Source organism: Panthera leo, chromosome C2, assembly GCF_018350215.1.
Source record: "Panthera leo isolate Ple1 chromosome C2, P.leo_Ple1_pat1.1, whole genome shotgun sequence".
Lineage (NCBI taxonomy): Eukaryota > Metazoa > Chordata > Mammalia > Carnivora > Felidae > Panthera > Panthera leo.
Window position 1 is genome coordinate 28,877,702 of NC_056687.1, and position 12,009 is coordinate 28,889,710.

At 37.6% G+C, this 12,009-nt stretch overlaps 1 protein-coding gene across 7 annotated transcripts in view; it reads right to left on the reverse strand.

Moving 5' to 3' along the window:
- Positions 1-12,009, reverse strand: part of LOC122230304 (multidrug resistance-associated protein 1-like) — an 87,839-nt gene that overhangs the window by 5,280 nt on the left and 70,550 nt on the right. For 6 of the 7 annotated variants that reach the window (XM_042956081.1, XM_042956085.1, XM_042956086.1 and 3 more), the window contains 5 exons: positions 10,720-10,875; positions 7,508-7,707; positions 6,637-6,763; positions 5,208-5,309; positions 1,600-1,743 (listed from right to left, as the gene is read on the reverse strand). In XM_042956081.1, coding sequence (XP_042812015.1) covers positions 1,600-1,743; positions 5,208-5,309; positions 6,637-6,763; positions 7,508-7,707; positions 10,720-10,875 — 729 coding nt within the window. The remainder of the gene's footprint in view (positions 1-1,599; positions 1,744-5,207; positions 5,310-6,636; positions 6,764-7,507; positions 7,708-10,719; positions 10,876-12,009) is intronic. The other variant, XM_042956084.1, reaches the window with a different exon arrangement.

Genomic DNA, 12,009 nt, shown 5'->3' on the forward strand with positions numbered 1-12,009 from the left:
GCCAGGTCTGTAAAAGAAAAAATGGGCCATTGCCGTTAATTTTTTGTTCATTTTTTTTTTTTTACTTTCACTTATTTGTAAAATCTTTCTGTCTAGGGAAATAATATGTTTTCATAAAACATTTTAAAAACTATGGGAAAAACTACAGAAGTAGAAACTATTTATAATCTTGTCACCTGAAGAGAACTACTATTTATGTTTTACAACTGTTCTAGGATTTTTGCTAATGTGTTTACCTGTTTGCTTTTTTAAAACAGGAAATTGATATAGTATCAACAGTTTTGTATATAGCTTTTATTAATCAAATTACATCTCAAGTATTTTCCCATCTCACTAGTAATGCTGCAAAACATGTCATTGACTATACAGATATTCTCTCCTATGAATTTACTATATTTCAGGTAACTTAATTTTATTGTCTTATTATCACTCTTTACCTAATAGAGGAAGTAAAAATAATAGTACACTACTACTGGATACATATCCAAAGGAAATAAAATTAGTATCTTGAATTGAAATCTGCACTCCCATGTTCATATTCCCAATAGCCAAGATATGGAAACAACCAAAGTGTCCATAGAAGAATGGATAAAGAAAATGTACACACACACACACACACACACACACACACACACACACACTGGAATACTATTCAGCCATAAAAAGAAAGGAAATCCTACCATTTGCGGCAACATAGATGAACCTGGTGGACATTATGCTAAGGGGAATAAGCTATATGGAGAAAGACAAATACTGTATGATCTTGCTTATACATGGAATCTACAAGTCAAACTTGTAGTACCACAGGGTAAATGGTAGATACCAGGGACTGAGGAGTGGGCTAAATGGGAAGATGTTGGCCAAAGGGCATAAACTTTCAGATGAATAAGAAGAACGTGTTCTGGGGATGTAAAGTACAGTGAGCTAACTATAGTTAAGAGTACTGTATTGTATACTTGAAATTTGCTAAGACAGTACATCTTAGGTGTTCCTACCACAAGCAAAAATAAATGAATAAAACAAAAACAAAAAGCCTTGTAATTATGTGAGGTGATGGGTGTGTTAATTACTTTGAATGTGGTAATCATTTCATTATCAAACCATCACATTGTACAGCTTAAATATATACATTATTTACTTATTAATTATAACTCAGTAAAGCTGGAAACGTACACTAAAATCATGTTTCATAATATAGTATGCACAATTTAAAAATACCTTTTTTAAAGTTTATTTATTTATTTTGAGAAAGAGAGAGAATGAGTCGGGGAGGGGCAGAGAGAGAGAATCCCAAGCAGGCTCCACATTGCCAGTGAAGAGCTTGATGTGGGGCTTGAACTCACAAAACTGTGAGATCATGACCTGAGCTAAAATCAAGAGTATGATGCTTAACCAACTGAGCCACTCAGATTCCCCTAAAAATACCTTTTTTAAAAGAGGAAATTTTATTCTATATATAGCAAACAGTTGAGTTTAATACTTTTATACGAAATTTGAACAAAAGACCATCTTCTATTCCGTACCGTATTAAACTTTGACCTTAACAATGAATACTTTCAGATAAAAAGGAGAGTGAAACTTATGAAATGTATATGGTACCTTCTCTTCTCCATGAGTCTGGAAAGTGATATCTTGTAATGCTAAACCAAGATCATCTCGGTATCGAGCCTGATAATTAATAAATTCCACTATCCCTTTGTTGGGCCATTGTGCTGGAGGCCTTTTAGACATTATCCAGGGTGCCTTGAAACAAAGAAAGATTACAATAACTACAATAAAAGTACCTTTCCCTCTAAAAATAATTACCATGCATAAAAAACACAAGTGATGGAAAACATTTGTGGATATTATGATCTCCTGAGTACAGTTTTAAATATTACCGGCATAAAACTTCTCATCTAGTTATAAGAAAGCTTAGAAATAAATTTTTAGAGGTAACCAGGCTTCCCACTCCCTATCCAGTTACTAAGAAGAGTCTTCTTAAACCCTACAAAGGAGCTGAAGGTAATCTATTTGAAATTGCAGCTGAGATGAGGACAGTTTGGCATTCATTCATTGCCCAAATACTGAGTATTTACTATGCTAGTCAATGCTTTAGTTGCTGGAGATTCAGCAGTGAGCAAAACAGACACAAATTCTTGTCCTTACAGAGCATACAGCCTGCTGGGAAGGGACAGAAAGAATCACATAGCATATGCAAAATGCTAAACAGTGATAAAGCTTTGGAAGACGGGAGATAGGCAAGTTAGAGGTGGTGTGATTTTTAAGTAGGGTGGTTAGGAAAGGCTCGGTTGGACAAGATATGAGAACAAGCTGTTGGGATATGGGTTGAATCACTTTCCTGGCAGGCACCTAACAACACGTGCTGAGGTCCTGAGACAAGGCCTGCCTGGGATGTTGGGGGAACAGGAGGAAGCGGAAGAACATGCAGGAGAGTGTGATGTCTGGTGGGGAGGTGAAGTGCTTTCATGAGAGGGAGTGATGCCCAGTTTCAGATGATGGATCAGGTCAAGGGAGGCCTGAAAGGAGACCTCCAAGGGCAGGTTCAGTGAAGTGGTGGAATTAAAAGCCTGTTTGGAGCGAGTCCAAAGTAGGATGAGAGAAGTACAGGCTATTCCAAAGAATTCTGCTGTAAAAAGCCCAGACAACGTGGGCTACAGAGAGATAAACAGAATTATCTGGACAGTTTACTTCTTGCATGTCAAGAGGTTTTAGAACTTGAGTTACCAAATTACATAAAGATGATTTTTTTTAACGTCTATTTATTTGTTTTGAGAGAAAGAGTGCATGCAAGTGGGGGAAAGGGCAGAGAGAAAGGAAGAGAGAGAATCCCAAGCAGGCTCCTCACTGTCAGCACAGAGCCTGACTCGAGACTTGAACCCAGGAACTGTAAGATCATGACCTGAGCCAAACCCAAGAGTTGGGCGCTTAATGGACTGAGCCACCCAACCACCCCACATAAAGATGATTTTGTTTTAAAAATGTGTGGGTGTGGGTGTGTTATGTGTGTATTCACACACATTTTATTGTTTTTTACAATATGAAAAGAATATATGTATATAACATTTATACATATAAAAAGTTTACATATAAAAATATTTATACAAATATTTAGAAAATACAGAAAACAATAAAATGATATAGTGGTCCTCACATGGCAATAGGCTGAGCAAACTGAATACTGATAATTGGAGGTTGTGAAGGTAGATTAATCTTCCATGAACCATGTGTGAAAAAAGAGGTTAAGACCTGAGGAAGACTCTAGAGAAGAATCAAAGTTTAGGTAGAGTTGGAGGATATAGATATTAAAATTTTTTAAGTTTATTTATTTTGAGATAGAGAGGCAGGGAGGGGCAGAGAGAGAGCGAGAGAGAACTCCAAGCAGGCCCCTCACTGTCAGTTCCCAGCCCAATGTGGGGCTTCTAATTGTAAGATGATGACCTGAGCTGAAATCAAGAGTCCGGATGTTTAACCTACTGAGCCACCCAGGAGCTCCAGGCTGTTGATAATATTTTAGCATCTTTGTAGGTTAAGAGAGGCAAGGGGGTCAGGGTAGGAATTAAAGGAAGTGGTTAATGAAGCAACATCTGAGAGAAAAAATGAACAAATATTACCAAAAATACAAGTAGAAACTCAGGTTTTCTATTTGGAGGAGGGACACCTCTTCCTGAGAGATATGAGCAAAAGAGGAATGTTTCATGAAGATTCAGATACCTTTACAGGTGGACTGAAGAAGATACAGAAACTCAAGTCAACTATAACATCTGCCTTGTTAATTCATGGAACTGGGAGACAGAAGTAAATCAGATTAGTAAAATACACTGATATCTCAAATATTATACTGTCAATAGTCTAATTCTTCTACTCTTCAAAAAATTTTTTTAAATGTTTATTTATTTTTGAGAGAGAGAGAGAGAGAGAGAGAGAGAGAGAGAACAGGAGAGTAAAGGGCAGAGAGAAAAGGAGACACAGAGTTTGAAGCCGGCTCCAGGCTCTGAGCTGTCAGCACAGAGCCCAATACAGGGCTCAAACTCACAAACTGTGAGATCATGACCTGGGTCGAAGTTGGATGCTTAACTGACTGAGCTACCCAGGGACCCCCTTTAAAAACTTTCTTTTAATGTTTATTTATTTTTGAGAGACAGAGAGAGACAGAGTGTTAATTTTTCTACTTCTTTCTTAAGTTTATTTATTTATTTTTGAGAGAGAGAGAGAGAGTGGGGGGGGGGGGGGAAGCAGAGAGAGAGAGAGAGAGAGAGAGGGAATCCAAAGCAGGATCTGTACCACCAGCACAGAGCCTAATACTGGGATCAAACTCAGGAACCTTGAGATCATGACCTGAGCTGAAATCAAGGGTCAGGTGCTTAACTGATGGAGCCACCCAGGCACCCCAATTCTTCTCTTGTCTAAATTATAACTAATTAAAGGAAATAAAACAGACTGATTTATTCTCCTCCTCCTTCCCATGCGCAGAGATGCTAATGATGAGTAAATGAAACAGAAGGCATAAGCAATAAGTATATAGTTAATTTAAAAATTGCGCAGACTTTAATTATGAGAGCACTATATTAAGACACCTTTCTCAACATAAAATCCTCACAAAGTTATAATCTTAGATTGCATATTTTACTCTACATTGGTAGAGGACAAATCATTGTGCCTTCTAAAAACAAGTAATCATATTTCATTTTTATAACATAACAAATGTTATATATCTTACATTTTACAAATGTATCTTACATTTTATGTATTATCTTAATTTAGTTATCTGTGGTCTTTTCTTCTATTTTTGTGATATATAAAATAATGGTGTATTCCACAATACATTGGGTTTTAATTTTATTGAAATGCTGAATATTAAAACATGAATTTGGAAAGGTAGGCTTTGTTTAAAATTTATTTATTTTATTTTATTTTATTTTCTTAAACATTTAGTTATTTTTGAGATAGAGAGACATAGTGTGAGTGGGGCAGGGGTGGGGGGCAGAGAGAGAGAGGGAGACAGAATCAGAAGCAGGCTCCAGGCCTCAAGCTGTCAGCACTGACCCCGACGCAGGGCTTGAACTCACAAACTCGAGATCATGAGCTGGGCCGAAGTTGGACACTTAACCTAGTGAGCCAACCAAAATTTTTTTTAAATGTCAATTCAAGGTGCACTACAATATCTCAATCCTGCATCTATTTATTGGTTATTTAGGAGTGCTTACCTCTTTACCCATATTTTCATATTCACAAACTCTTTCAATGGAAACTGCATTGGTTTCAATTTCACAAGCTTTCCTTACCCAAAAATTCAGAGATTGAGTAATCTGGAGGGAAAAACCCAAGAGCTTACTGACTGGTTCTTTAGTATTTTACATAATATTAATAATACTTTATACACTTTCACTTTTAATAGTTTTCATGTACTTTTCTCTCTTCTGATTATTTAACAACTTTAGAAGTAAATATATTTATACACATACACACAAGTGTTTCTTTATGTTAAACTGATCAATACAAACAATGTTTTTTTGGCAGAAGATAGAATGAATATAGTTCAACAGGTATGGAAGGAGTCCATACTTAGTGTAAGGAACAGTGGATACCAAGACTGATGAGATGTGCCTCAAGAAGTGTACGTCCCAAGTGAGAAAAAAGTTGTGAATAACATTACCTTTGGCAGGATTCACTGGAAGCAGGAATCTCCTAACTCTTGACCACTCTTGTCTCCTCTTTTTTTTTAAACTCTACTTTCTTCTCACCCTACCCACAAGTACAGGTGGTAATTCAAGCCTAATTCTGGACGTCAAAAAACTCTTGTCAGTTCAGTTTTTCCTCAAGTTTGCTGCCAAATCATTTGATGGCCAACCTGACCTGAACTGACATGGGGCTCTTTAAAGTCTTTACTGAACCCACTTAGAGTAAACATTCATATATTTTACCGCAAAGCAAGTAGTTTGATTATGGGATTCTGCCCCAGACCTTGACTATGGTATATGTGTCATTATTTCCTTTCTACAAGACTAAGTTCTGAATTCTGAAATGCAACTGGCCTTAATTAAGGTTTTTGGAAAAGGGATGAAGGGCAAGTACCCACATCATCTAGACTTATCCTCTAATAATATGTAATTATACTAAGTAATTTAAGGAATATTCTATTTTACAAAGAGGGCAAGAACACACTCATACCACTAGTACTTTTCAATGTAATATAAAATAGGGCTTATTAGGGAAAAACTTACAAGCAAAGAAGGAGAGCATGTACTCTCCCCAGAGTTTGCATTATCTCCTTGGTTAGACTGGGCAAACTGGATTGGCAGGCCACAGTGGAGAGAGCCCCCTCCCCCCCCCCCCACCCATTTCATGCTATAAATCCATAAAGATAGGAGAACAAGAAACTTCTGGGTAACTGTGTAACAGCAGGAGTTTCCTGGTCTTTTAGCACTCAGCCTGTTCTTTCTGTGAACTGACTTAGTATTGCTGAGCCAGCTTCCTGCTAGTAGCAACAGAGGAAGAAATGAGCCTCCAGGGCAATCCAGATTTGTCTCTCATTACTTAGTTAATACAATCTATAATTCAGACAGGCAAAGGAGAGGATAGTTTAATTAATTGCATTATAAACATATCATATACCACAAAATCATTATTACTTACATTTAGGGCATAGGATATGGACAAGCCAACTATTGCTGAATCTATCGAACTGCCAGCCAGCACAGCAAGCAGTGCAGCAAAAAATACCATTAGGTTGCCAAGGAATTCAAGTCTAACAGACAGCCACCTGTGATAATGGAAAATATTCTTCAACTGAGATGCAAGATTTTTGGTGTACTTGGTCTGAACTCTCCTCTGGGAAATGTAAAATAAACATCAATAGCTGCTTTCTTTTCCTAAGAACTCAGTCAAAATAGGACGATTGCAGTGATGATACATTAAAGGATTCCTTTGCATAAAAACACTTTACTTTTGCAGAACTTTGTTTTAAAACTTAATCAGAATAAAAAAATCAAAAAAGAACACCAGCTAAAATGATGCGTCGTATTTTAAAATCCTATTAGAAAATCAATCACCTTTCCGATTACATATCCTTTTTTCTATGGTAACATTAGTCTCCAAAAGTTATATGTGCCCCGCTATTATTTAATATTTCACTTTCCTCTTTATGTAAAATGATGATCTCAAATTTAAACTATTATAAAGTATTGCTTGCAAATAGAACATATTCTACAAATATAGAATATAACAGAGTCATATCTCTAGAAATTCCAATAGCATCCTATATGACCTTCAAGAAACTTGGGACCTTATTTTCATGTAAAGTAGTGTGTACTTTTATATGAATATGAACAGATACATTTTAACTTAAATGTCCATTAAATATTAGAAACAGTTAAGGCTTTCTTCTTTTTCTTTTTTTAATAATTTCATGAAATGCCGTTGCAAAACATTCCTTCTGTTTAGAAGTCAGGGCACAAGACATCTTAAAAGAGACTGGTCTTGAGGTAGGTATATTGCTCTCACTTACCTGTTTGAAATTACATTATTGTAGAAACAGACCAAGTTCTCATTCACCACCTCTTTGTTTTGCTGGATAAACCTCTGTTCGTGTCCAAATGCCCGGATAGTGGACACCCCTGATAAAGTCTCACTAAAGTGGGAAATGATAGGAGAGCGAGAGGCTCCTGCCAATCGTCGAATCTGCCGAGAGCTTGCTACGTAGTATCTCTAACCGGAAAACAGAAAAAGGCAGTTGGAAAGATGGAGCAGAAATTGCTTCCGTAGTTTGAAAATGACAAGACCCCAAAAAGTGAAGTTCAAGTTCAGTCTCCAGTACCTGTGAGTGTGGCTTTATTTGGGAATGGAATCTTTGCAGATGTCATTAAGGATCTCCGGATGAGATCATCCTGGATTTAGGGTGGGCCCTAAGCCCAACTCTGAGTGTCCTCATAAGAGACAGAAAAGGAGAAGATAAAGCCACAGGGAGGAAGCCATGTGAGGATGAGACTGGAGAAATGTGTGCATAAACCAGGGAAAATGCCAAGCATTGCGAACAGCCACCAGAACCAGGAGAGAAGCATGAAACCAATTCTCCCTCAAAGGCTCCGGAAGGAACCAACCCTATGTACACCTTGATTTTGGACTGTTGGCCTCCAGAACTGTGAAAGAATAATTTTTTTGTTGTTGTTTTAAGCTACCAAATTTGTTACAGGAGCTCTAAGAAATGAATACACCCTTGGCACAGTAAAAAACCCAGATTCTGGACAGCACAACTAGAACAGAGGTGGGCAAGGTTCCACTTTGGTAATCTTTTCAAACAACCATTACTGAGTACCTGCTGTGGAAAATGCTCTATGTCACATGTTGGAAATGTGACCAGGGAGTGAACCCATTAAGTGAAGGAAGTTAGTCAAGTATACAAACAATACTATTTTTTTTCCTAAATATAATTATGGAAAAAATATTCATTTTTCTGGTCTACAAGCACTTCCCTCCAGTGCAGCCACAAGTATAATTGGCTACTTCCCCTCCAACTTGGTTGAGAATAATTGGGATGGGCAGAGACTGGAGGGCTGGAGGGAGCATGTCCTAGTTAACTGGACCATCATTCACCAGCCCCAGATAATCACAACACACCGGAAATGAAAATCAAGAATTACCACATTTTGCAATGTTTTCAAGAAAAATCTTTGGGCTTGGAGTTTTATGTAAAATCACTGATTTTAAAATGTCTTCATTTTAGTAAAAAACACTGAGCAGGCCGGACAAAAACATATCGGAAACTCCATATGGCCTGTCAACTTGCAGTCTACCAGCTCTGCTCTGTGTTAAGTGCCCTGGAGAACACAGAGGAAGGATTATGGCATTCTGGGATTGCAAGGGGACTTAAGAGATTGTCATAAAGAAATTTTCAGGAAATTTCAACGAATTGCAAAAGCACTGGAGTTCTTCCACGAATCTATCTAGAGTATTTAGTTTAAGAACTATTGATCTAGATCAATGCTTCTCATACTTTAATAAAAATCACCTGGAAGGCTTGTTAAAACACAGACTGTGGGCCTCACCATGATAGATTCTTTATTTCCTCCCAGTTTTATTAGAATGTGATTACCAAATAAAAATTATATACGTATACATTAAGATGTGATTTTTTTAAAAAAGAGGTACAACCAAAGATTCTGATTCAATAGGTCTGGGGTATCTCCCATAGGTCTAGGGACCATACTTTGAGTAGCACTGATATAAAACAAAACTCCTGTTTTATAGGGGGGATCAATGAAGCCTAGAAAGGGAAGTGATGTGCCAAACATAAAAGTCAGGAAAGTAATTAGAATTTGAGGCTCTTGAATTCATATTCAGGGCTCACTCCATACAGTGTCCCCTAACAAGAGATGGTTTCTAGATCGTTTCCACTCCTGGTCACCCTGTTATAGTTTACCAACCACAAGACTATCACATAAATTTTCTTTTGTCATATGAGCGTTGTTTTTTTTTTTAAGCAGGTACAATCGTACCATCAGTACCATCCTTCATGGTCTAGATTTGTTTCTTTTAGCCCTAAGATGTAGTTGTCTTCCCTAGAAGACTTACAATCTCATTGGAGAGATAATTTGTGGTCTAAAAATAGCCTATAATACTAGTAGTATAATAAATCAATAATACCTGAATGAGTCTCATCTCTTTGCACTATTTTGGTAAAGAATGCTTCATTCACACAGAAAATGAAATATGACCTAGGCCATGAAAGGTAAGTAACATCCAGTCAGGCAGAGAAAACAGGGAAAACATAGAAAGTAGGAGGAATAATAATCACAAAGGTGTAGAAATAAGAAAATGATTAACATTCTGGTTTGGGCAGATTAAACTCCAATGAGAATTTTAAAACTTCGGTTTTGGGAAAGCACTGAACTACAAGAACTGCATCCTTTCATGTAAACAGCCTCAAAATACTTTCGTATTTAAATTAAATATGTGTTAAGACATCTCATTAAAAAATAAATTTCATTTTACACTGTAGTCTCACAGTGACATAATTTTGGAATGTGGTTGACCACATTTTAATTGGAATATAAAGATATATATCATGTCATGAGAGATCTGTTTAGTTCTTCTAGGAGTACTTTGCCGATATCAGGGATAACAGGACAAAAAGGCAGCATCTGTTTCTCTCTTGGATTTACAGACAAATTAACTTTCTGCTAAAATGCAAATACCATATAGATTTTGTGGTGACCATAAAAATGCACAACTCAGTTCTCCAGCTGCAGGGAGAATAGCTGACTGTCAGTCCAGCTGCTGCCCTGGCATCTACCACTCTATTAAGCATGGAGGCCATGTTACCCACAGGTTGTTTCCAGGCAATGAGTGGGGATGGCAGGGGTGCTAGAGCAGGCCCATCTCGGGGACACATGGAATACTCCAATGGGTGACATTGGTTGTAGATTCCCCATCCATTTGATGAATCTTTCATGGAACTGTCCTGTAATCCAAGATTTTCCCTACCCAATCCCCTTCTCTCCCTCACAGGAATCAGACATGCATTGCTGTCTGAGGGCTCACCCCTTGGCTCCCTCTCCTCTATCTTTTGCAGGCATTCTCTAGTCATACTCTACTATATGGAATCTTTTCTTGGAATCTACTTTTTGGAGAACTTGAACTAACAGGCAATTGAAGTGGGCTTGAACCTATAATTGACTGTGAACTTCTGTTATTAATACACATAAAAGTCCATGTACTTACCTGTATAGTGAAATAGAGGAAAACCAAGGGAATAACCCCCAGAATGAAGAGTGGTAAAGCTCCTACGATGACCAAAACTGTTCCAATAACATCCAATGTACAATTCACCCAGGTCCGTAAGTAGTAATGGAAACGCATATCAATTATAAACATGTCCTAAAAAATTGATATCAGGTCACTATATTTTTAACTTTTCATGGTTTAGAATGAGAAGAAGAAGAAATATATCATTCAATGTAAAAATTTTAAAAATACCTGGATGTGACAATATGATGATTGAATACGTCTAACTACATGGTCTTTGCCCTCCCCAATCTATCCCTACATATTTTCCCCCTGTAGTCAGTTGTAATAGTTAAGAGGGTATTTAGTAACAAAATGCCTATGATCAAGCAATGTGTATTTCCCAGTGACAAATACACAGCACTTAGTTTATGTGACTGATGTCAGACTCTGCTTAAAAAGATTTTAAAAAAGAGTCCAAACCCCAGTAATTGGGTGTTCAGGAGCATTGGCCTAGCACTAGTCACTTCTTAAAAAATGTAAAATACTCCTGGGCCATTCTTATCCATCAAGAACACATTCAGTGGCCTTCTTGGCTAGCTGGGTCCTGTCAACATCACAAAAGGCAGGAAAACAAAATAATTTTCATTTACAAAATTAGAAACTGAAAGATGGAAGTGGACAATGGGAATGAGAGAAGAACATAGCGGGGGTGCCTGGGTGGCTCAGTCAGTTAATTGTCCAACTTCGGCTCAGGTTCCTGAGTTTGAGCCCCACATCGGGCTCCCCACAACAGTGTGGAGCTTGCTAAGGATTGTCTCTCTCTCCCTTTCTCTCTCTTCTCTCTCTGCCCCTCCCCTCCTCTCTCTCTCTCTCTCTCTCTCTCTCAAAATAAACTTTTAAAAAAGAGAGAGAGAGAGAGAACATAGGAAGGTCATGCATCAATTCACATATAAGTTAATCAAATTTATGTTGTCAAATCTATGGTATAAGGTATGACCTATGAAATCCCAGGGAATAGGAAGACATCCAACCTTAAGGGATCAACTAATCAGTTTGTAACAAAATTGACACAAAGAGTGGAGGTGGAATTTTATTAAATCTAAGTCTTGCTTTGGGATTTTCCTGATTATCTCATGAACCAAATAGGGTAAGAGCATCATATCCGTATGTAGTTTCCTGCCTGTCTTTAGAACACACCTTCCCAGGGCATCTGGGTGGCTCAGCTGGCTAAGTGACCAACTCTTGATTTTGGCTCAGGTCATGATCTCATTGTCCAGGGATTCA